Genomic DNA, 25,502 nt, shown 5'->3' on the forward strand with positions numbered 1-25,502 from the left:
GCTGCCCACATTAATCAGATTATTGTGTGAGTTCCGCCGCCGCCACAAAAACCACATCGCCAGGTCTCGCCTCATCTCCATGCTTTACTTGCAAACTTGAAGAGTGCGCTTTTTTTTGTTGTTTACATATTACGTAGATGTGCTTATTACGTGTCAATTTGCGCATGCGGGACACTTTTGGGTCGTTTTCCGTTCATATTGGAGATCGCATACAAGTCTCATATAATTGGTAATGTGAACGGCCTAACAAAAAAATCGGATTTCACAACAAATCGGATATGGGTCGTTTCAGGTTGCAGTCTGAACGTAGTGTTTGTCCCTAAAAGAACTGCACACAAAGGGACTCCTTTTTCAAACTTGATACGAACTGATTAATTCGTAAGATCACTCATAGTAGCATTTACACAAAATTTGTTATTCATGAAAATACGAGAAGTTCAGAAAAAAAACAAGTTTATATCCTATCTGTGTATCCGAGTGTGTATATTTGCTCAGAAGACGACTAAGCGATATAAACCTGACTGGCCTTGAAGCACATAAATCACTGCTGTGAAATTTAGATAGATTCTCATCTCATATTCAATTGTTTATGAACATTTCTGTGAATCCCAGTCAATTCAATAACGGCATTAATTAAAGACGAATAATCCAAGACAGTCAAAAAGAACAAATGCCACCCTAGAAACAAACAAACAAAAAAGCCACGCTGCAGCGACTCAGACGGTGTGCAAGTTGGTTCTATTTGCCACGGCATCTTCTTTTAATGCAGCATTACGTGACCGATCTGTATGTCTCAAAATGCAATGTGTTGTATTTCGCCATAGACTTTTCCAACACCGCGTCAGAGAGGGTGCTTTGATTTACAAGAGATTTCTGGCTGATTGTTGCCAAGACACTTTGCTTGAAATGGGGAAAAAAAAAAGGTCATGTACCTTCTGGCTCTCCTTTTTAGTTATGTTGTCCTAGTTAGTCTTGCCGAAGTCCCTACTTGCACTAAGTGCAAAATATAGACTGTTCTTAACCATGAAGTGATATTGGGCAAACCTAACAACCTGTGTGTGTCCCCTACCTCGTCTCTCCTTCTCTGTTGAGTTACATTTCGATCCTGAGACACCAGTGATGCTGAACTCTTCTGCTTCTTGGACTCACCTGATCCATCCTGATACCCTACTTCTGGCTGGAGTCTCATCACATCGCTCCTGTCAAGGACGGCCCCAAATGGACAGTCGAAAGTCGCACTTGGAAGATGGTTCTGGATACTTAGTTTTGCTATTATGGCTGAGGACTACTATGATAACTTTCAGACTGCAGTTGTCATGAACAGTTTTGCACTCAAGACTTCAATGAACAGTTCATAACCTCAGCAAAACAGACTTTGTGTTAAAACTATAATGAATTTCCGGGTTACACAGTTGTACTCTGTGAGTATATAGGGCACAGTTAGTTATTTATAAATCATGCTATCTGTTATCACCCAGATGAGGATGGGTTCCCTTTTGAGTCTGGTTCCTCTCAAGGTTTCTTCCTCACCTCGATGGAGTTTTTCCTTGCCGTCATCGCCACAGGCTTGCTCACTGGGGATATTAAAGTCTTTCATTTTCTCTAAACCTGCTTTGTGACAATGTCTGTTGTGAAAAGCGCTATCCAAATAAACTTCGCTTGACTTGATGTGCCAAAATCACCTGGATACAGGAGATAAAGTTTCCCTCCGTTTTCATGTCAAAACATTCTTGTGCCACCTCAAGGTCACATTTAATTCATCTTTCCTCTAATTTGTCTCCGGATTTCAGCATTTTCAGACGCTAAGGTTAAGAAGTATATGAAGAGTTTGGTTCCAAAACGCGATAAACGCCAAATTTGAAAAATTTAAACTCCCGCCACCAAACCATCAGCAATTATCATATCTTACTCGTACCATATTCAGTTCTCACCAAAACATGATATCTGCCATTGATTTAGACACTGCATTACGGCCTTTCGTTCCAAAACGCAACAAGCGCCATGACCGATTTTTCTCAAAACCAGACATATCCATTTGGCCAATCAGAGGCCGCCATTGGCCTAAGATGGCTGCGCCCATGAAGTAGGAAATCGCTTTGGCACTTCTCGCATTCATTGGACAATTTCACACTGAATTATGAATAATTTCAATGGAACGGAGGAGGCCGTGATGGTTTCACCAGTGGGGAAGAAATGTAGGCTGTCAAAAGCAAATCGTAATCGAGAACGCATGAAGAAAATGCAGCATTTGGGTGCCGGGAAAATGCCAGATGTTCCGTGCATGCATAAAGCACGTACCGTACATGTGTGTCTTGCCATGCTGATAAACTCACACCGGCTGACGTTGCCCATTTTTCAGGATACTCAAGCACGTTATATATCCAATTTCGGATACATCCGTCATGAAAGAAGACAGATAAATGCACTTTAATTAGAAAAGGATATGTCGCATTTTGGGGAAAAATGCCGTGGTGTGGATATGTAGCGACTTGACAAAAAAATCATGACTTAGTTCAGTGAAAAGCTGTTAAGTAGTTCTGGATTTCATTTTTGAAGTTTATCATCATTAAGGAATTAGTCAATAAATTTTAAAACAGGATACAGTGGTTTTCCTTTTATATCACTTCCCGTAATCAGAAAAAGTGATTTTTCTCGAAACAACGGAATTGGATATATAGCGTTTTGGAACCAAAGTCTTCATGTTTTTATTATGGAATCAATTTTGTGCCAAAATGGTCATACAATACTTTTGAAATATCAAACAAAAACGACAAATCAAAATACAAAAAAAAAAAGTCAATTTTTTTAGACTGGCAAACAAATTATTCATGTAATCGTGCAAAATATCAGTCAATACAGGTGTTTCGTGGCAAGTCAAATGTTAGACTTGGCTCCACTACCCAATATAATAGCTGTCTTGCTAACGTTAAACATAACTGCATAATGTGCACTACTGCAACACATACAACACATTTGTCCTGCACTTACACTTTGTTGAATTAATTCAATATCATAGTCGCCACTGAAGTCCACTCGATCCTTGTTTACCGTCAATGGATCGGTCACTCGTCAAACAGTCCGCCAGAATCCGAGTAGGGAATGGCCGCAACAGCCTCCGGGGGAATCGCTGAGCGTAGCTGTCAGTCAAACACAAGTTAGCCAATGGGAATGCATTCCTGGACAGCCCACCCACACGTGAAGTTTGTGCCAAAACTGCAAGCAAAAAGTCAGGGAGCGCAAACGAGAAAGCTGGAACCGCAACCAAAATAAATTACGTCAAAGAAAACTGAGAAAGACGCGGAACAAAAATAAAAGGTTTCTGAAGAGTAATAGACTGATATTTTGCACGATTACACGAATAATTTGTTAGCCAGTCTAAAAAAATTGACTTTTTTTTTCTCATCTCATTATCTCTAGCCGCTTTATCCTATTCTACAGGGTCGCAGGCAAGCTGGAGCCTATCCCAGCTGACTACGGGCGAAAGGCGGGGTACACCCTGGACAAGTCGCCAGGTCATCACAGGGCTGACACATAGACACAGACAACCATTCACACCTACGGTCAATTTAGAGTCACCAGTTAACCTAACCTGCATGTCTTTGGACTGTGGGGGAAACCGGAGCACCCGGAGGAAACCCACACAGGGAGAACATGCAAACTCCGCACAGAAAGGCCCTCGCCGGCCACGGGGCTCGAACCCGGACCTTCTTGCTGTGAGGCGACAGCGCTAACCACTACACCACCGTGCCGCCCCGACTTTTTTTTTTTGTATTTTGATTTGTCGTTTTTGTTTGATATTTCAAAAGTATTGTATGAACATTTTGGCACAAAATTGATTCCATATTTTATTGACATCGAAGTGTGTGTGTGTCAAAACAACTTGCACTTCTACCTCTGAGAAAGTCCGTTTTCCCAGTCTTTCATCATTTTAGCTTTGCCTTTTATTGAATTTTGTGGGCATCACCACATCCAAATCAGCTGTGGTGATCTGAACACACTTTGTAATTTTTGCGTGATTGGCATTTATTAAGATACTCACACGTGTACTTAAAAAAAAAAAAAAAATCAATACTCAGTAGATCCGGCGGACATTTTTAGTTCAGTTTGGTTGACGCAAACATTTACACACAACTTTTTCAATTGGCATCCAATCAAATGCTCTCTCGGTCACATTTGCCGTGTTCCTCGAAATAAACTGGCAGAGACAAATCCCAAGTTCGCATCAAACGTGCCATTCATGCAGTTGTGGTTGTGGAGTTTCCTGCAAGTTCTCCTTCCAAACGATACCTTGTGTTTGGAGTTGATACATGTGGAAGTCTATGGATATCTCGGATGATACAGGATATGGAACGTGACAATCACAGTGGGAAAATTGGCAGTGAGAGATCTTCCACAGATGAAAACGTATGGGCGTCTTATTTCTCCAGTTTGTATGCATCTGGGTTTTCGACCTCTCGGTCTTCCTTCTGATTTCAGTTTCTCTGTCTTTGTCCGTTTCATCACGTCTGCTCTTGAGGAGCCACTGCTCCTTTTTTAAACTTGAACTTCCTCCTCTTCCTGTGTGATGCGTCTGCCGTGTGTACATGTTCCAGGTTTCCTCCTGGTGCACAGCGGACAGTAAACAGTCTTTCTTCTGCCATTTCACTGCCTCCAGCCGCTTCCACTTCACCAGCATGGCTTGTACACTCCACCCCGTCCTGTGTGCTCTCTCCTTCCACTGTACAAGCTTCTTCCTTTTGGGTCGTTGGCTCAGTGATTGGCTGGCTGCTTTCTGGCATTGGGTTGCATCCTAAATTGTGTGTCTGGGGTCTGGAGAAGAGCTTTTCGGCAAGCTTCTGCTTCTTCTTCAGCATTCTGAGGAATACAGTGCATCATAGGAGTTCGGAGAGTTGAACTCATGAAAGGTTCACAGCCTCTCGCTCTCACACACTCGATTATCAAGAAAAGACTTCAACTAATTAACAGTGAAGGGCTGTAATCAGAGTTGGAGTTTAAAGTCAAAACGTTTCGTCAAACATTACTGGTATTCAGAGTCGGATTATGGCGGTGCACACGTTGATTTTCTGGGCCCCTGAGTCACGTTATGAAAATTAGCTCACGCCCCCAACGTTGTCAGATTTTCTTGAGTACAGGTGGCCATGATGGAGTGTCCTCCATCATGGGGGGAAAAAAAGGGATAGAAAACGCGGACTGAAGAAGGAACTCAATTTTTTTTTCTTTTCTGTCAAATGTAATAATAATGCAAAAGCAAAAGAATTTAAAAATGTAAAAAATATATACATATCCAATGATATATAACTGAGGACAGAGCAGCATCGAAATAAAATCTAACGCAACTCTCGGATGCCAATTTATTACTGCATGAACAGTCCTTGTCATATTCATCCCATTAATTATGACAAATCTGGTTTCATACACCTTCCACACTTATTCTTCAGCAGCTCAAAAATAGCACTTGATCCAGCACATCATTAGTTTGCATTTTATTTTTTTTATACTATGCGAAGACAGACAACTGTCCCCGCCAAATCCGAATTCGAGGTCATGAAATTCTAACGTGCACGCAAAACTCTTACAGAACTTCTAAAATCGGTCTGAATAGCTACTAAGACGTCCGATTTCAGTATCGCTCAGCTCGTAACTCAACTCTGAATACGGTCCAAAGTTAAAATGTAGTGCACGTTTGACATACTGCATCCCAAAATAGGCTTTTCAAGGCCTTGTCAAACAGAACTTCACCCAGAATTAATTATGATGGATGAACACAAAAGTTACAGTGCTTTATATTTTCACTTGTGATGTTAATGGTGCATCAACAAGACTACACAGGGAGACTACAGGAACAGGAAACGTGGAGTGCGGTCACCACCTTCCTCACCTGTCAGTGTGTGTGTGAGAGCCAGGTGAGGTGTGTTTGCTGATGACATCATTCCTCAGTCTGTCCACAAGATGGCAGCAGGGTCCTAATATCCGCCTACGAACGATGCACAAATAGTCGGCGTGCATAAGAGTGGGAATGGATTTGTTTGTGTGTGTATATTTGTTCTTTCCACATTCACTGGATATGAGCAATCATGCGCTCTGATTGGCTACTCTACGACTAGGCTATCAGCTCATATACCGTGAGTCGAGAAAAACAAAATGGCGGAGCGTGTTGCTGAACCAACCGAGGATGAAATAAAAACTACTCGTAAACAAAACACCAAAAATTATTTAAAAGAAACAGAAATAGTAAAAAAGAATATACGGATTTTTTTTCCCCTCCCAACATCGCCTGTTCCACACTCCAGCCAAATAGGTGGCAGTAATGGAGTGTTTATGTAATGGAGTCAGTTTGCCGACCTCCAAAAAAGAAGAAAAAAAAAACCAAAAATTTTTTTAAAAAGCAACAAAACATGAAATAAAAGTATTTGATGTTAAGAACATATCTTTTTTTTTTCAAGAATTATCGCATTTTTCACAAATTGCAACTGTCATTTCGCCGGTTTGTTTCCATTCGAAGTGGAAATTATTTTGTCGGCCGTTTTGTATGGAATCAATTTTGTGCCAAAATGTTCATACAATACTTTTGAAATATCAAACAAAAACGACAAATCAAAATACAAAAAAAAGGGTCAATTTTTTTAGACTGGCAAACAAATTATTGGTGTAATCGTGCAAAATATCAGTCTATTACTCTTCAGAAACCTTTTATTTTTGTTCCGCGGCTTTCTCAGTTTTGTTTGACGTAATTTATTTTGGTTGCGATTCCAGCTTTCTCGTTTGCGCTCCCTGACTTTTTGCTTGCGGTTTTGGCACAAACTTCACGTGTGGGTGGGCTGTCCAGGAATGCATTCCCATTGGCTAACTTGTGTTTGACTGACAGCTACGCTCAGCGATTCCCCCGGAGGCTGTTGCGGCCATTCCCTACTCGGATTCTGGTGGACTGTTTGACGAGTGACCGATCCATTGACGGTAAACAAGGATCGAGTGGACTTCAGTGGCGACTATGATATTGAATTAATTCAACAAAGTGTAAGTGCAGGACAAATGTGTTGTATGTGTTGCAGTAGTGCACATTATGCAGGTGTTTCATGGCAAGTCAAATGTTAGACTCGGCTCCACTACCCAATATAATAGCTGTCTTGCTAACGCTAAACACACCTGCATAATGTGCACTACTGCAACACATACAACACATTTGTCCCGTACTTACACTTTGTTGAATTCATTCAATATCATAGTCGCCACTGAAGTCCACTCGATCCTTGTTTACCGTCAATGGATCGGTCACTCGTCAAACAGTCCGCCAAAATCCAAGTAGGGAATGGCCGCAACAGCCTCCGGGGGAATCGCTGAGCATAGCTGTCAGTCAAACACAAGTTAGCCAATGGGAATGCATTCCTGGACAGCCCACCCACACGTGAAGTTTGTGCCAAAACTGCAAGCAAAAAGTCAGGGAGCGCAAACGAGAAAGCTGGAATCGCAACCAAAATAAATTACGTCAAACAAAACTGAGAAAGACGCGGAACAAAAATAAAAGGTTTCTGAAGAGTAATAGACTGATATTTTGCACGATTACACGAATAATTTGTTTGCCAGTCTAAAAAAATTGACTTTTTTTTTTTTGTATTTTGATTTGTCGTTTTTGTTTGATATTTCAAAAGTACTGTATGAACATTTTGGCACAAAATTGATTCCATAGTTTTGTATCAAGGTTTTATGTATCGAATTTGCAAAAAAGAAAAAGAAAAAAAATGTTCCGTTTCTCACAGTCCAGTGATTGTGGATAGAATAAAACAGTTATTCCACTCAATCTCGTCGTACATGGCTTATAGCCGACTCGGTGCAACATGCCTTGTCAGCGGGTATACGACTCGATTTCATGGAATAACTGCTTTTATATATATGTTTGTGTGTGTGTGTGTGTGTGATACCCTTCTTTCGGTGCAAGTGTGTGTATGAGCGACTGTAGTTCTCCTTCAGGCTGTGTTGGCAGCAGGAGGCACAGGAGCTGCTGGAGAACTGGTTCTGAAACACCACTGAGTTTGACAAGCAAGGCAACGAGGAGGAGATCCTACACACACACACACACACACACACTACTGAGTTAGCTAACAATGCAGAATGGAAATCCTACACACACACACCATTACCTGGTCAAAATGTGTGTAAAGCCTCTTCAGCTCCTGCTGTTCCCTCAGATCCTCCATCACCTGCTGCCTTCTGATCTCCATCCTCAACCTACACACACACACACACACACACACACAGTTGGAGACTTCTTTTTCTCAAAACTATTTTCCACACACACCTTAACTCCTCCCGTGTGTGGTCCTACCTCTCAGTAAGGGTGTGTGTGAGCTGCTGTCTCTTATAAAGTGCCTCCTGCAGGCACTCGGTGATTGTGCACTCCGTGTTTACTCGGAACAATTCTTCCTCCTCGGATGTCAAGACCTTATTATGACCAAGCCCATCCATGGAGCGCTCCCACTCAGACTCCTCCTTCTGCAACAGTAGCTCCGCCTCTTCTAATGCCTGCACAGAGAGAAAATACGAAGAACTGACAGTTCAAACAGAATGGTGCGAAAAACAATATCATCACTCTTTACAACCGTGGCAAGCAGAAAAGTGTCTCAAATCGAACAAGACGTGGACGGGCTCCGAGAGCGCAAGGCCACATCGGGTTCCACTTGATACTCCTGTCACACAAGAACAGGGTTCTGTTCCATATTTCTGAATACTCACCAGGCTGTGTGTGTGTATGGCGTGTGAGAGATCTTCCCCTATCGGTGCACGTGAAAGTGTCTGCATCAGCAGCGTCTGGAGCGTCAGCAAAGCGGAGTGCGTTTCCAGAACTCGGTTCTTCTTCTCCACTTTGTCCCACTGCACAGCCACGACCTGCATCATCACTCTCTCCTCGCATGTCCTCATCTCATCCTCGCACGCACACGCTTCGTCCTTGCACACACACGCCTGTGAGAAACAGGAAAGGACAGAGTGAGATTTTAAAACGCACACACACACACACACACACAGGGATGAAAACACAGTCCCGAAATCTCACCTGGACATGTGTGAAGTTGGGGCAGGGGTCACCAGAGGCGTGGTCAGCAGTGTGTTTTGTGCTCTGATTGGGCGCAGCGTTGTGTCCTTTCTCTTGTGATAGTAAGTGTGGCAGCACCAGGCAGCGATCCAGATGACACACACTCTTCACATACTCCAACTGCATACACAGCAGATCGCTCTCCGACAGAGAGCACTGACTCTCCCACACACTCCTGATAGAGACAGGGAGGTACACATCACACACACACACACACACACACACACCTCCAAGCAACAACTTGTCACCACTTTGTCATCACTTCTCTTCTCATTTGCATAAAGTTAAAATTAACTCAACATTTTCTCACCTCGCTTTCTGTCCCTGCAAAATCTCAAACTCACATTGAAAATGAATGAGCTGTGGCCGTTTTGTCTTTTCCCTGACGGTGTAAACACAAGGCCACACACACACACCCACCTGCAGTATGTGTGCATTCTCGCTCTCCTTTCTCTCTGCTGCTGCAGCTCCTGCTCTCGGATTTGCTGAATTCTGCTGCGTGTCAGTCGCAGTGTTCTAGCCGCCTCCCTCTTCCGAACGCCAAGCTCCGCCTCAGTGTCGGCCAGGCATCCGCCTACCACCGAGCCTGCCCTCATCTGGAGGAGGAGCCAACGTGGGACGCCCGCCTCCTGCAGCGACTCACCTGTCTCACACTCCACCTGCTTCAAGTCGGCTACAGCATCTCGCAACACACACACCAGCACCTGCACACACACGCACACACACGATGAAATGGAGAACAAGGCATAAATGTGTATAATGACTGACAGTATGTGTCAATAATATATGTGTGTGTACCCGCCGTATGTGCGCTGCTGCTTCCTGGTCCAGATGTGTAATAAGTTCTGAGAGGTGTGTGTTGTGAGCGCAGAGGAGCGTCTGCCAGCGCATCAGGTAGTCCTCCAGCGGCCCGTCACACACACTCCCACACACCAAATCCTGCTGCTCACGCTTCTGCTCACATAGCTACACACACACACACACGAGGTTAAACTAATGCAAAAGTCATAAATGTATGAAAGCTCATGTGGCTGTGCTGTAATGTGTACCGTCTCAGCGATGCGTGCTCGTCTCGTTTTGATGACGTCACAATGAGCTGAGCTGCGCTCCCGACCCAGTGTTTCCTCAAAAACTTTCTGGACACGCTGAAGCTCCGACTGAGCACGCTCCAACTGCTGCACACAGTGCTGATCAGACAGAACACCCTCACTACACACACACACACACACTTGTGAGAACCTACAATGATTAATGCAGCTAATGAATGATGTGTCTCCACTTAAACCTCAGCCTCAATCAGCAAAAGGTTGCTTCAATCACCAACATGGTTGCTTCTGCCAGGAGGTTATGACTTCACCTTCGATGAGTCTTTAAGAGCAGGGGTTCTCAACCTTTTCTACTTTGAGGCCCATCTATTCACATTTGTCATGAGTCGGGGCCCATTAAAAAAAGATCCCTGATTATTTCGACTCATCCATTCAATTAGAATCTGATTATCTATTGTAAAGCCTATTAATGGGATGCGACATCACTCCCTGTTACAGATGAGAGCCCAGGAATTAAAGAAATGCAATAAAAACAAACTTTTTAATTGTCGGTATTGTATTTAAAACTGGTTGGATGTGACAGAAGCCAAACCATGCATGCAGGACATTCTCAGTCAAAAGGGATTAATGATCCAAAAGTGGAGTCTGGTCCATTAACACAAGAACGTATTGCCATGTTTGTGTTCAGCAAACAAGCAAGTTATTAAAACCGAGAAGTCCACTCAAAAATAGTGGATATAGAACCCACTCAGTGGGATTAGATCCTTACATGCGAACAAGGAAGGATTTTTCCGATGAAGGAAAAAATTTACGAGTTAAATTTGACATTAGTAGATTAAATTTTGATCCTATTAGAGCCATAACTTTGCAAATACAAAGACAATCATTATGCATCGTATTAAATGAACTGAACGTGAAGATAATTAACAGAATCAAGAGATTTAAGGTTTTTTAAAGATTCTGTATATTTTCAAGCTTTTGTATTTGTAATTCTTTGTATGTCTATGTGCACGACCCCACCAGCTCTGCTGATCAACTTATCATGTTTAAATAAAGTCATTCATTCATTATGAGTGGAAAATTCTTCATCCGTTGAGTTCGTTGACATCTCAAACTACCTGGTGCTGCAGACATCGTTCTACACGGACACACAGATGAAAACCTGGAAGGGCATCGAGGAGTACAACTTTTTATACGTGGCTGGGTTAAAGATCTGGGGATCAGGACACTACAGGATAAATCCTGTCTCGTTTTTGCTCGGGTAAATAGGAGCTTCTGGGCTTTGTGTACACGTCTTTGAGAAGGTTGCTAAGACGCGAGAAGTTTTAGTATCAGGTGTAAAGAAACCACAGCCGCTCGATTCTCAATCCTCCATCTATATAATTTACCCACGAACATATATATTCAGAGCCTAATCTAGGAATTTGAAAATAGGGGACAGATCCCTCACTAGTTGTAGAAACAGGGGACAGAAAATATTAACATGGGTAAAAATATCCCTCATTTGTTCCAGTTAGTGGGGACAGAAAAATAAGTAATACATTGGTAGATATTTTCAAGAGTACATCTATAAACAGAACAGTTTTATTAATAAAACTAAATACATGTAACAAATATTCATATCAGATGTTAATCTATATAATATCATAATTATGGCACTATACATATCCTTTAATACAGTGATATAAAAACCATATCAGCAAACACTTACAGTGGTGCTTGAAAGTTTGTGAACCCTTTAGAATTTTCTATATTTCTGCATAAATATGACCTAAAACATCATCAGATTTTCACACAAGTCCTAAAAGTAGATAAAGAGAACCCAGTTAAACAAATGAGACAAAAATATTATACTTGGTCATTTATTTATTGAGGGAAATTATCCAATATTACATATCTGTGAGTGGCAAAAGTATGTGAACCTTTGCTTTCAGTATCTGCTGTGACCCCCTTGTGCAGCAATAACTGCAACTAAACGTTTCCGGTAACTGTTGATCAGTCCTGCACACCGGCTTGGAGGAATTTTAGCCCGTTCCTCCTTACAGAACAGCTTCAACTCTGGGATGTTGGAGGGTTTCCTCACATGAACTGCTCGCTTCAGGTCCTTCCACAACATTTCCTTTGGATTAAGGTCAGGACTTTGACTTGGCCATTCCAAAACATTCACTTTATTCTTCTTTAACCATTCTTTGGTAGAACGACTTGTGTGCTTAGGGTCGTTGTCTTGCTGCATGACCCACCTTTCTCTTGAGATTCAGTTCATGGACAGATGTCCTGACATTTTCCTTTAGAATTTGCTGGTATAATTCAGAATTCATTGTTCCATCAATGATGGCAAGCCGTCCTGGCCCAGATGCAGCAAAACAGGCCCAAACCATGATACTACCACCACCATGTTTCACAGATGGGATAAGGTTCTTATGCTGAAATGGAGTGTTTTCCTTTCTCCAAACATAACGCTTCGCATTTAAACCAAAAAGTTCTATTTTGGTCTCATCTGTCCACAAAACACTTTTCCAATAGCCTTCTGGCTTGTCCATGTGATCTTTAGCAAACTGCAGACGAGCAGCAATGTTCTTTTTGGAGAGCAGTGGCTTTCTCCATGCAATCCTGCCATGCACACCATTGTTGTTCAGTGTTCTCCTGATGGTGGACTCATAAATATTAGCATTAGCCAATGTGAGAGAGGCCTTCAGTTGCTTAGAAGTTACCCTGCGGTCCTTTGTGACCTTGCCGACTATTACACGCCTTGCTCTTGGAGTGATCTTTGTTGGTCGACCACTCCTGGGGAGGGTAACAACGGTCTTGAATTTCCTCCATTTGTACACAATCTGTCTGACTGTGGATTGTTGGAGTACAAACTCTTTAGAGATGGTTTTGTAACCTTTTCCAGCCTGATGAGCATCAACAACACTTTTTCTGAGGTCCTCAGAAATCTCCTTTGTTCGTGCCATGATACACTTCCACAAACATGTGTTGCAAAGATCAGACTTTGATAGATCCCTGTTCTTGAAATAAAACAGGGTGCCCACTCACACCTGATTGTCATCCCATCGATTGAAAACACCTGACTCTAACTTCACCTTCAAATTAACTGCTAATCCTAGAGGTTCACATACTTTTGCCACTCACAGATATGTAATATTGGATCATTTTCCTCAATAAATAAATGATCAAGTGTAATATTTTTGCCTCATTTGTTTAACTGGGTTCTCTTTATATATTTGTAGGACTTGTGTGAAAATCTGGTGATGTTTTGGTCATATTTATACAGAAATATAGAAAATTCTGAAGGGTTCACAAACTTTCAAGCATCACTGTATCCACAGTTTATAGTATTGCACAAACATTATGATCAGATCTGAACTTTAAAAATGTAAAGATTTTAGATCAAAAACTATATGAAGAATTATATACTGCAAAACCTTACAAATATGACTAGTTTTCTGTTATATGACTAGGTTACTGTTTTACTATAAATCATGTGACTAGTCTATTTTTACCAATTTGACCACCAGTAGTATAATGTTGCATTTCAAATATGACTACGTTAATATTACATCATTTGATATAGTTAAGTCTAAAATCCATGCAGCAGGGATGAGAGTGGGTGGTCACCAAAAAAGCAGAAAACAAGATGCCGCCCGAAGCCAGGGGTCTGGGAGGGATACCCCCCCCCAGGAAAATTTTTAAAAATAAGGCCTTACATACCACTTTTCCTGCAATCTGAGCTGTAGCAGATAAAAAAAAATCTGTTGTCTTTTTTATATATTTACATGAAAATATGTTTCAAATCAATAGGAGTATTGTTTGAATTCAAAATAAAATCATATTCTACATTCAAGGGTATGGTTATAATTTATGATCAACAAAAATGACAAACTAAATTCACATTAAACATAAGTTTTATTAATTATCAAAATGTTCATCTCATCTCATTTCATTATCTCTAGCCGCTTTATCCTTCTACAGGGTCGCAGGCAAGCTGGAGCCTATCCCAGCTGACTACGGGCGAAAGGCGGGGTACACCCTGGACAAGTCGCCAGGTCATCACAGGGCTGACACATAGACACAGACAACCATTCACACTCACATTCACACCTACGGTCAATTTAGAGTCACCAGTTAACCTAACCTGCATGTCTTTGGACTGTGGGGGAAACCGGAGCACCCGGAGGAAACCCACGCGGACACGGGGAGAACATGCAAACTCCACACAGAAAGGCCCTCGCCGGCCCCAGGGCTCGAACCCAGGACCTTCTTGTTGTGAGGCGACAGTGCTAACCACTACACCACCGTGCCACCCCAAAATGTTCATATATTAAATAAAATTTCTTAGGGAGAAAAGGTCAGTCACCCTATGTCCTCATTAGTTGCATATGATTTCAAAGTCTTTTGAAATATTTAAGTTTTCAAAACTGTCAGCATTAATTCAGATTTACTGACCATCATATACATGTTCAATGTATTAAATCAAACGAATGCTAAGTTTATGGGATAATGTCTATGTACACTTTATACAATTATTTATAGTTCACAGTCACTTCTCATTTTCATTTAATCATTTCGACTTCTTCTTCAGCCTTTTGGCCAAAGACAAAAGCTTGTCAGTCCTCTCTCTGTTTTTTATACCAGCATCGATTTCACGTACCTTCGCTTCGTCTCGCTTGTCAATTGTATTTGGCATTTTGAGTAAAAAAGCCGATACGAAAGAGAAACGTATTTTTGAAGTGCAGCGACGATGAACATGTGCAAGCTTCGATAAAATAGAACAGATGCGGGTACTTTTGTAAGAACTGTTCTGATTGGCTTTTGTTCTCTCTCACACTCTTGTAAGAACTGTTCTGATTGGCTATCATGCTCTCGCCAGCGATGTTTTGGCCAATTACACTGTAGATAACACGTATTCTACCGCGAGACTTAGCGAGACTAAAGATGGCGAAAATGTAAACATGTAACATCGTCGTACGCTTGAGTATCACAAAGGAACATACCCCAACCCCCCTCAATGAAAAAAAATCTCAACGGATTTGGCATAATATCAATTTTTGCTCAGAAAAAGCGGAAATCCGCCGAAAAGCGGAAAACTCTCATCCCTGACGTAGTCTTGCCACTATTAATTAATAATAAGATGAAAAATCTGACTTTCTGAATAAAATAAAATCACTATCAAATATTTAAAAATGCTATCATATTTGTTTTGTTCAGACCACCTTTCATGAAAGTGAAAAACATTAAACAATCTACCTATGTTTAAACTAGATTTTGACATAAATGACTGGAGATAATCTCAAAATTCAGACTTCCTAAACAGTATATTATCATGATAATCTCTTATTATTTACAGGAATGTTACAGTACCTACCATTATACAAGAACAGATTAAATCTATTTCATAATATCTTGTATCGGGTTGTGTAATGTCGGCTGGATTAGTATCTATTTTTAAGTTCATTTCTTAGACAAGGATTTTAAGATCGTTACCTTGGTAATAGTTTCAGCGTGAATCTTCTGCCTTCCTCAGAACTGTCACCAGATGTCAGGTGGTGATGTGCCTTATCAGCCGATTTTACGTTACGGAGGCGTGAACGTCCTGCCCAATTTGACAGGTAGTTCATGCCTCCTGCTGTCAGGTCGCTCCCCCAGGACGGCACTCCAGGTGTGCGACAGCGCATACACGCCCTCATCCCGGTTTATCGTCCTTTGTGCCCGCTTGCGTATCTCCACTGCCTCTAAAATCCAACGCTGGTATCTATTTTCTTCAGCGCGAATGACTCTGGCCTCTTCCCAATTCATTATGTGATTTTGTGTTGGATTAGTATCTGTCACTTCTGTGTCTTCGTTTTGTTTCCTTTTTTCGTCCAAAGGTCTTTCAACGTGACCATGCGTTTTGACATTGTTATGTTTGGATGAGACAGAACGATATGCCATGTGCTTTTGGGTATTTTTAAAACACTTCACACGATTGGTTGAGATACACTGTCTTCCGGTTCAGTGACCAATGATATAATACTTCACAAAACTGTTTTACCCGCTAAATAAACCATTCGGAATACTTCGGTCCTTTCCGATATTTTCCGATTGGTGTGTAAACAATGCTATATTTACCGCAGTGCTTGATAGCTGGTGCTGACAAATTGATACGCACAAGATTCAGTAAAACGCGACTACACGCTCTCTACTTATAAATGCGCGACAAAATGAATAGATACGCGATATCACTCTCGTGCCCAAAAAGTGGATGTGCGACAGACAGATAAAAAAACGCGTATTATCGCGTATTACGCGCCCTAGATTAGGCTCTGTATATTTATTCAGCCCCCTGCTCTGTGTGTGCGTGCGCAGGTTAAATGTGACAAAATAAAAGGCTTGTTCTTCTTAATTTCCCCCAAAATGTATTTGCTCCACTTGAAAAGCGGACAGCAAAGCAGCTCCCGGATTTGGGACACTATGACATCCTGAACTATTTAGTACCTGGCTTCAAACTTGAAAATATTTCCGTCTAGTGGGCCGCAGCCCAGTGGTTGAGAAACACTGTTTTCGAGGATAACGACTCCAAACCTACACAGAAATCAACACAAAATCAGTGTTTTGTGATGGATACACAGCACTGAACATGTTCTGCATGGAGATATGGTCCATGTGATGGCGATCCCTCGATTTTCTAAATTACAGGAACAGGTTCAGTGCTTTTCAGGAAATAATCATTCTGGAAAAAAAATGACCCATTTTCATTTTCTTTTATGAAGAGTGCCAATTATTTTGGACCCGAATGTTCTTGCTCTATCAGCGCACTTGACCCGATTCAATTAAAACAGAAGACAGATAGAAAGAGTCTACCTCTCAAAGACAGAGAGAGAGAGAGAGAGGTATTGCGTACCTGCGGATGCGAGTGAACCAGCTGTCGATGTGTCGAGAGAAAGTACCGAACATGTCACACATTGAACGCTGGAGATCTTGCAAACCCTGCAACAGAAAGCGCCGCTGTGCCTGTTGCTCGCTCAGCGCTGCTCTCTGATTGGCTATGAACAGATCAAGCACCGATTCCAACTGATCCTGTGGGCGGAGCATCTCAATTACTCAAAGTTAAATCCTTAAAGGAATACTCCATGCTGAAACACATTAAATGTGTTTATACTGAAATATTTCTGACGTGTTTAGAGATTCTTCTGTCTGCAATTTTTATTTTTTTTACTGGTTTACAAGCAAATATAGTAGTTCAGGGTGGACTTTTTGGCATTGTATTTATTCGTTAACGTAGAGCATCTGGGATACCTGACAGGTATAGTATCTGTGCAGGAGCTGATTGGCCACGTGTGTTCCTCCTGTCATGGCTACCTCCTCGATTTCCTCACTGATGATGTCGTGGAGTTCTTCTCTCCTGCGTAACGCCTCCAAACGACGCTGCTCCACGTTCTTTTTGCACAAACCAGACAAATCACAAAGTTGGTTTAAACAGACCGATGCTGGTCAAACGAACCCTTATAGTGTGCGTCTGCCTCACCTGTCGCTCTGTGTGATCTTCCATGGTAGAGTGTGTGTTGAGTTGCGACTTCTGATCCTCCTGCATGTCGGTCACGTGACTGAGCAGGTCCACCATGCTTACGTCATTCCCGGAAGTGCTTACTCTGGCTGTTAGTACCCTGAACACACCTTTCAGCATCTGGACACGCACACACTCTACCATCATGGCATCCCGCAACAGAGAGGACATCTCTAAACTGAAAGACACAATCAATGGGAAAATAATAGCGCCAGTAGAGCATGTCATTAATTTGATTTATATTTACATAAATAAATCATCTCTGAGATGAAGACTGAAAAAAAAACCAGAGAAAGTGGTCGAAGAAGGTACTCTGGCATTAATGATGCATGTTTCTGATCTGATCTGATCTCCTCTGCCCCCTAGTGGACAGAAATGTTAAATTCGATGTCCAAAACGTACAAATGAACAAGAGGAAGTAAAACTCCAGGCTAAGAATTAGTTTTCGGAGTTATGGGTTTAGACAGTTAAGCTTTAGTTGTAAGGTGTAACGTTAGAGATTTAGAGTTCAGAAGTTAGTGTGAGAGGTAATACGGTAAGGGTTAGGGGTTACTAAGGACACGATCTTACTTGTCCAGGGCACGTGACATGTCCTGTGGATTCTCCAGTGCCATGATGTCGATGATTCGATCCTCAAATGTAGCATCCTCACTGGCTGTGTCACTGGAGTTACAAAGCGCCTCCTCTGGCTCCGCCTGTACGCTAAAGCTCCGCCTCTCCTAATAGTCGAGAGTCCAAATCAGCACCATTATGTGTGCGTTGATCTGTGTGCTCAAGTTGATCGTGTATGTGCGTCTCACCCTATACCGAGGTGTGCGCATGAAGCACTTCTTGTAGAAGCAGCTGGCGGTGAGGAGTGTTAAAGACAGCAGCAGTGTGGAGATCAGAAAAGCCAAACAGAATCCTGCAAAGTGTAAGGCATGATTCACGCACGCCTGCGGAAAACAACATACACACCAGCCCTCTGATTTAGCATCCACGTTAAACTGCGGTATCACGTTTCTGTGCATGCTCGTTTTCACCTTTTCAGTCGTATTTATCCTCAGAGTGAAATTCGCCATCACAGGCCCAAATAAATTGATATCATTCTGTATAAACAAAAACACAATCAATCACGGAAACAATCTGTGAATCAGTGGCATGGGCAGTGGAGAGATTGGGAGTGAGCGAGTGAGTCAGTGGATCAGTGAGTCAGTCAGTGAAGGAGAGAGTGAGTGAGTCAGGCAGTAAGTGAGTGGATCAGTGAGTCAGTGAGTGAGTGAATGAGCAACAGAGAGAGAGAGAAACTAAATGAATCAGGCAGCAAGTGAGTGGATCAATGAGTCAATGAGTGAGCAATTGAGAGAGAGAGAAACTAAGCGAGTCAGGCAGCAAGTGAGTGGATCAGTGAGTCAATGAGTGAGCGAGAGAGAGAAAGAGCGAGGAAATAAGTGAGTCAGGCAGCAAGTGGATCAGTGAGTCAATGAGCGAGTAAGCGAGAGAGAGAGTGTAACTAAGCGAGTCAGGCAGCAAGTGAGTGGATCAGTGAGTCAATGAGTGAGCGAGCGAGTGAGCGAGAGACAGAGTGTAACTAAGCCAGTCAGGCAGCAAGTGAGTGGATCAGTGAGTCAATGAGTGAGAGAGAGAGAGAGAGAGAGAGAGAGAGAGAGAGAGAGAGAGAGGAACTAAGTGAGTCAGGCAGCGAGTGGATCAGTGAGTCAATGAGCGAGCGACCAAGAGAGAGAGTGTAACTAAGCCAGTCAGGCAGCAAGTGAGTGGATCAGTGAGTCAATGAGTGAGAGAGAGAGAGAGAGAGAGAGAGAGGAACTAAGTGAGTCAGGCAGCGAGTGGATCAGTGAGTCAATGAGCGAGTAAGCGAGAGAGAGCGTGTAACTAAGCGAGTCAGGCAACAAGTGAGTGGATCAGTGAGTCAATGAGTGAGCGAGAGAGAGAGAGAGAGAGTGTAACTAAGCGAGTCAGGCAGCAAGTGAGTGGATCAGTGAGTCAATGAGCGAGCGAGCGACCGAGAGAGAGAGTGTAACTAAGCCAGTCAGGCAGCAAGTGAGTGGATCAGTGAGTCAATGAGAGAGAGAGAGAGAGCGAGGAACTAAGTGAGTCAGGCAGCGAGTGGATCAGTGAGTCAATGAGCGAGTAAGCGAGAGAGAGCGTGTAACTAAACGAGTCAGGCAGCAAGTGAGTGGATCAGTGAGTCAATGAGGGAGCGAGCGAGAGACAGAGAGAGAGAGACAGAGAGAGAGAAACTAAGCCAGTCAGGCAGCAAGTGAGTGGATCAGTGAGTCAATGAGTGAGCGAGAGAGAGAGAGAGCAAGGAACTGAGTCAGGCAGCGAGTGGATCAGTGAGTCAATGAGCGAGTAAGTGAGAGAGAGAGTGTAACGAAGAGAGTCAGGCAGCAAGTGAGTGGATCAGTGAGTCAATGAGTGAGAGAGAGAGAGCGCAAGGAACTAAGTGAGTCAGGCAGTAGAGCCCTGCACTCCCGCGGGAGTCCCGCGGGACCCGACGCAAAGCAGTGCGGCGCGGGACAAATTTTGAAAGCTCATTGCGGGCGGGAGGGGGAGTGCACAATGCGGGCGCGGGCGGGAGAGGTGATAAGCTGCAGTCCCGCTAACTAAAAACGTGTTTAAAATAACATTTATAAATTATTAATTTATGTCTATCGTATATAATTTGTGCTGGATATTTTATTTGGCATTAATAAAAACATTTTAAGATGCCTAAATTTGCAGATGTGGTCTAATCTCGCGTACGTTTCCGATTCCTTTCCGCTCTTCTGTGTTTGAGATCTCCGATCATGGCAGAAGAGCAGAGCTCCTCTAGTGAAGCTCACAGTGCTTCAGAAGTAAGTGCTGCTTTAAAAAGAGGTACATTTACCGTTAAAAAGTCAAGAGTATTAGTCCTAAGTATTAAAAAGTATTAACTAGTATTAAAAAGGACTGTGTATCGCACAGATTGTTCAATTTAAAGCTAGAAATAGTGTATAATCTGAGGAGCTGGTTGTGGTTGCCCAGCACTTCATATGAGAGGAGAATGAAATCGCGGTTGGAATCATAACGCCACAGACTCGGAAGTGGGAGTGCGAGTGCGCAAAGCGAGAGCTGTCAATCAAAGCGAGAGCTGTCAATCAAAGCGAGAGCTGTCAATCATGAGCGCATGCAGCGCTCAACTTGGAATGTGTCAGCAGAATGTCAGAGTCTAAACAATAAACTTACAATAAATGAAGGATCGGTCAGTGGAGAGCTCAGCTAAGCTCAGCATGTTTAATTCCTCAAGCCAATGACAAGAACTTTCGTGAGAAATAACGCGAACATCTGCATCATGCGGGATTTGCGGTCGGGAGTGGGACAAAATATGGCAGGCGCGGGTGGGAGTGGGACTGAAAATCATAATTCTTTGCGGGAGCAGGTGGGAGCGGGATTGAAAATTCTGTCCCGCGCAGACCTCTATCAGGCAGCGAGTGGATCAGTGAGTCAATGAGCGAGTAAGCGAGAGAGAGAGTAACTAAGCGAGTCAGGCAGCACGCGAGTGGATCAGTGAGTCAATGAGCGAGCGAGCGAGAGAGAGAGAGTAACTAAGCCAGTCAGGCAGCAAGTGAGTGGATCAGTAAGTCAATGAGTGAGCAAGAGAGAGGGAGAGAGAGAGAAACTATTGCCGCTTTTCCACTACCAACGCGGCTGAGTTGGGCTGAGCCGTGCGGTGCTGAGTTGGGCTGAGTCGAGCTGAGTGGGGCTGTTGGAGTTGCATTTCAACTACAACCGCGCTGAACCGTGCTGGCTGGAAGTGGGTGGACACATTGGGTGGAGTTAGCGAAAGTGGGTGGACGTCACGTGATGTCGTTAGGCGGCGCAAACAGTGACATCAGTGACCTTTTAAGCGGTAGTCTCACGACCCGGATAGTAAACAATAAACATGGAGGACATGGAGTCGTTAGTGTTGCTGGTCTTGGTGCTGTGGCTTGTTGTCACCGACAACGCCAACAGATACTGGCAAGAGCGTATAGATGAGGCGAGGCGCATAAGGCTTCAGAAATTCTCGTAATTCGTAATTCTTCTTCTTCCGGGTTTACGGTGTTTACAGATCCCAGCGTGCTCGCGGGGCGTGTGTGGGCATGTGAGGACACTCCTCCTCACCAATCAGTGCACAGGGGAGTGTCTCCTCACGCCCCTAGCCCCACTCAGCCCAGTTTGGCTCGCTTCAGCCCCACTCCAAAACCGTGCGAGTTTTGGGTGCTGAGTAGGGCTGAAGCGAGCTGAGTCGTGCTGCTCTTTGGTAGTCAAAACGCGAGCCGTGTCGGGCTGAAGTGAGCTGAAAAAGGGTAGTGGAAAAGGGCCATAAGTGAGTCAGGCAGCGAGTGGATCACTGAGTCAATGAGCGAGTAAGTGAGAGAGTGTAACTAAGTGAGTCAGGCAGCAAGTGAGTGGATCAGTGAGTCAATGAGTGAGAGAGAGAGAGAGAGAGAGAGAGAGAGAGAGAGAGAGAGAGAGCATGTAACTAAGCGAGTCAGGCAACAAGTGAGTGGATCAGTGAGTCAATGAGTGAGCGAGAGAGAGAGAGAGAGCGTGTAACTAAGCGAGTCAGGCAACAAGTGAGTGGATTAGTCAGAATGAGCGAGCGAGAGAGAGAGAGAGAGAGAGAGAGAGAGAGAGAGAGAGAGGAACTGAGTCAGGCAGCGAGTGGATCAGTGAGTCAATGAGCGAGTAAGCGAGAGAGAGAGAGTGCAAGTGAACGAGTAACTAAGCGAGTCATTTAGCAAGTGAGTGGATCCGTGAGTCAGTAAGCGAAAGAGAGAGAAAGATGATGAGTGGGTCAGTCAGCAAGTGTATCAGTGAGTCAGTAGCCCTTTTTACACAGATATTCTGTAATATTGGCGTGACGAAGACATTCCAGCTTTTGTGATTTCACTGAACTAAATAAAAGCAACATGAAGTCGCACCAATACGCGTTTTCACACTGCGAGCCAACGTTCCGCAACCAGAGGCGTGACGTCACAACAGAGCAGCATCATCTCGGGTGACAGATCGACACATAAAAAACATGAATACCCCGATCATACGGGCGCTGCTTTCAAAACAACGGCGGGTGAACTGAGTGTTGAGGTGCTTTTGTTAGCCGTCACCTTTATACCACTCTTCAAACACAAGCAAAAAGTTACTGAGCATCATCTGCAACATGTCATCAATAGTTCAATAATTCACATTTCAGGGAAGTAACAGCTTTAATATATAGAACATGAGATGTTCTATATATAGAATATATATATATAACATGGGATCAGAAATATGTTGGAGGAGAAAGCGAAGACAAGCAATTTGAGTCAGAAAGGCATGCGGACCTTCGATGCCGGAGACGTTTGAATTCCCGCTGGTCTCGGAAAGTAGAATGTCAACGTCAAAAACTCGACGCCCCTGTCCCTTTTATACAGATGTCGATTCCGGTTCTGTTAGTACCGATCGTTCCGGCTCAGAAACAAAACGACGCAGAGCTCCTGTTCCGCATTTGGACATTTTATACCCGAGACGGAATAGAAGAGTAAGAAATTCCAACTTGAACAGGATGTGTAAAAGGGGTTAATGAGGGAGAGAGACAGTGAGTGAGTGAGTCAGTGAGTCCAAGGCAATCCTGTTTAGAGGGTTTCATATAAACATGACTTCAACAGTGATCTGTGTGTGTGTGTACCTGAGATATACTGGAGAAGGTGAGGAAGGCTGGGAGAAACAGATCTTCACTGGTGCGACCTTTCACGCTCGCTGTGTATGATACAGCATAACTGGAGCCAGCTAAACTCACACACACGACAAAAAAATAAAATGGGGTCAATTCATGTGAAATCACCAGAGGCCTCGCCACTGACCATCTCAGATTTGCTTCATACTTTCTGAAGATATTGTCAGTGTGCCCAATAAATAGTGTACAAAATTTTAGGCTTGTACCTTCATTAGTTTCTGAGATATAGGGGCTTTAAAAAAGAGGCGTGGCCCCAATTTCACTGTTGAAACGCGTGCTACAGAAAACAGACCTAACTTCCATAAGTCATTACTTTTAAACTATTCATGCAAGACACATGAAATTTTCAAGGATTGTTCTTCAATGCCAGGCGCCTTTAAATACTAAAATAGAAAGTTCACAGTTCAATATTTGCCAAGTTATGGCTTGCTGAAAATCATATATAACTCATGTTTTATATATACAGGTAGTCGTCGACTTACGACTGCGTTTGGTTACGACTGACCGATCGTAAACTGATCTGGTCGTAAGTCGGCCTATGTTAAATGAACCTAAGTATATTGTGATGTGTAATGATATTGTAATCATCTTAAAGTCTTATTTTATCAACATTTTCTTATTTCATTACCTTGGCTCATTATTTGGTTTAAGTCAAACACTGCATACTACACTGCGTACAATACAATTCGTTTAATACAGTTAGGTCCACATATATTTGGACACTGACACAAATTTTGTTTTTTTACCTGTTTACTGAAACATATTCAAGTTGTAGTTATATAATGGACATGGGCATAAAGTCCAGACTTTCAGCTTTCATTTGAGGGTATCCACATTAAAATTGGATGAAGGGTTTAGGAGTTTCAGCTCCTTAACATGTGCCACCCTGTTTTTAAAGGGACCAAAAGTAATTGGACAATTGACTCCAAGGCTATTACATGGGCTGGTGTGGGCAATTCCTTCGTTATGTCATTCTCAATTAAGCAGATAAAAGGCCTGGAGTTGATTTGAGGTGTGGTGCTTGCATTTGGAAGATTTTGCTGTGAAGAAAACATGCGGTCAAAGGAGCTCTCCATGCAGGTGAAACAAGCCATCCTTAAGCTGCGAAAACAGAAAAAACCCATCCGAGAAATTGCTACAATATTAGGAGTGGCAAAATCTACAGTTTGGTACATCCTGAGAAAGAAAGAAAGAAAGCACTGGTGAACTCATCAATGCAAAAAGACCTGGACGCCCACAGAAGACAACAGTGGTGGATGATCGCAGAATAATTTCCATGGTGAAGAGAAACCCTTTCACAACAGCCAACCAAGTGAACAACACTCTCCAGGAGGTAGGCGTATCAATATCCAAATCTACCATAAAGAGAAGACTGCATGAAGTAAATACAGAGGGTTCACTGCACGGTGCAAGCCACTCATAAGCCTCAAGAATAAAAAGGCTAGATTGGACTTTGCTAAAAAACATCTAAAAAAGCCAGCACAGTTCTGGAAGAACGTTCTTTGGACAGATGAAACCAAGATCAACCTCTACCAGAATGATGGAAAGAAAAAAGTATGGCGAAGGCGTGGTACGGATCATGATCCAAAGCATACCACATCATCTGTAAAACACGGCGGAGGCAGTGTGATGGCTTGGGCATGCATGGCTGCCAGTGGCACTGGGTCACTAGTGTTTATTGATGATGTGACACAGGACAGAAGCAGCTGGATGAATTCTGAGGTATTCAGAGACATACTGTGTGCTCAAATCCAGCCAAATGCAGCCAAACTGATTGGTCGGCGTTTCATAATACAGATGGACAATGACCCAAAACATAAAGCCAAAGCAACCCAGGAGTTTATTAAAGCAAAGAAGTGGAATATTCTTGAATGGCCAAGTCAGTCACCTGATCTCAACCCAATTGAGCATGCATTTCACTTGTTGAAGACTAAACTTCAGACAGAAAGGCCCACAAACAAACAGCAACTGAAAACCGCTGCAGTAAAGGCCTGGCAGAGCATTAAAAAGGAGGAAACACAGCGTCTGGTGATGTCCATGAGTTCAAGACTTCAGGCAGTCATTGCCAACAAAAGGTTTTCAACCAAGTATTAGAAATGAACATTTTAT

At 43.0% G+C, this 25,502-nt stretch overlaps 1 protein-coding gene across 3 annotated transcripts in view; it reads right to left on the reverse strand.

Annotated features, from left to right (window-relative positions):
* Positions 1-4,080: 4,080 nt before the first annotated feature.
* LOC132868406 (limbin-like) overlaps positions 4,081-25,502 on the reverse strand; it is a 45,328-nt gene continuing 23,906 nt past the window's right edge. For all 3 annotated transcript variants that reach the window (XM_060901267.1, XM_060901265.1, XM_060901266.1), the window contains 17 exons: positions 23,346-23,446; positions 18,697-18,762; positions 18,475-18,609; positions 18,245-18,393; positions 17,636-17,852; positions 17,407-17,547; positions 17,012-17,187; positions 10,135-10,294; positions 9,884-10,051; positions 9,506-9,789; positions 9,047-9,260; positions 8,728-8,955; positions 8,321-8,517; positions 8,136-8,223; positions 7,917-8,056; positions 5,879-5,974; positions 4,081-4,854 (listed from right to left, as the gene is read on the reverse strand). In XM_060901267.1, coding sequence (XP_060757250.1) covers positions 4,500-4,854; positions 5,879-5,974; positions 7,917-8,056; positions 8,136-8,223; positions 8,321-8,517; positions 8,728-8,955; positions 9,047-9,260; positions 9,506-9,789; positions 9,884-10,051; positions 10,135-10,294; positions 17,012-17,187; positions 17,407-17,547; positions 17,636-17,852; positions 18,245-18,393; positions 18,475-18,609; positions 18,697-18,762; positions 23,346-23,446 — 2,915 coding nt within the window. In that variant the 3' untranslated portion in view covers positions 4,081-4,499. The remainder of the gene's footprint in view (positions 4,855-5,878; positions 5,975-7,916; positions 8,057-8,135; positions 8,224-8,320; positions 8,518-8,727; positions 8,956-9,046; positions 9,261-9,505; positions 9,790-9,883; positions 10,052-10,134; positions 10,295-17,011; positions 17,188-17,406; positions 17,548-17,635; positions 17,853-18,244; positions 18,394-18,474; positions 18,610-18,696; positions 18,763-23,345; positions 23,447-25,502) is intronic.

The sequence above is a fragment of the Neoarius graeffei genome, chromosome 20 (genome assembly GCF_027579695.1).
Source record: "Neoarius graeffei isolate fNeoGra1 chromosome 20, fNeoGra1.pri, whole genome shotgun sequence".
Lineage (NCBI taxonomy): Eukaryota > Metazoa > Chordata > Actinopteri > Siluriformes > Ariidae > Neoarius > Neoarius graeffei.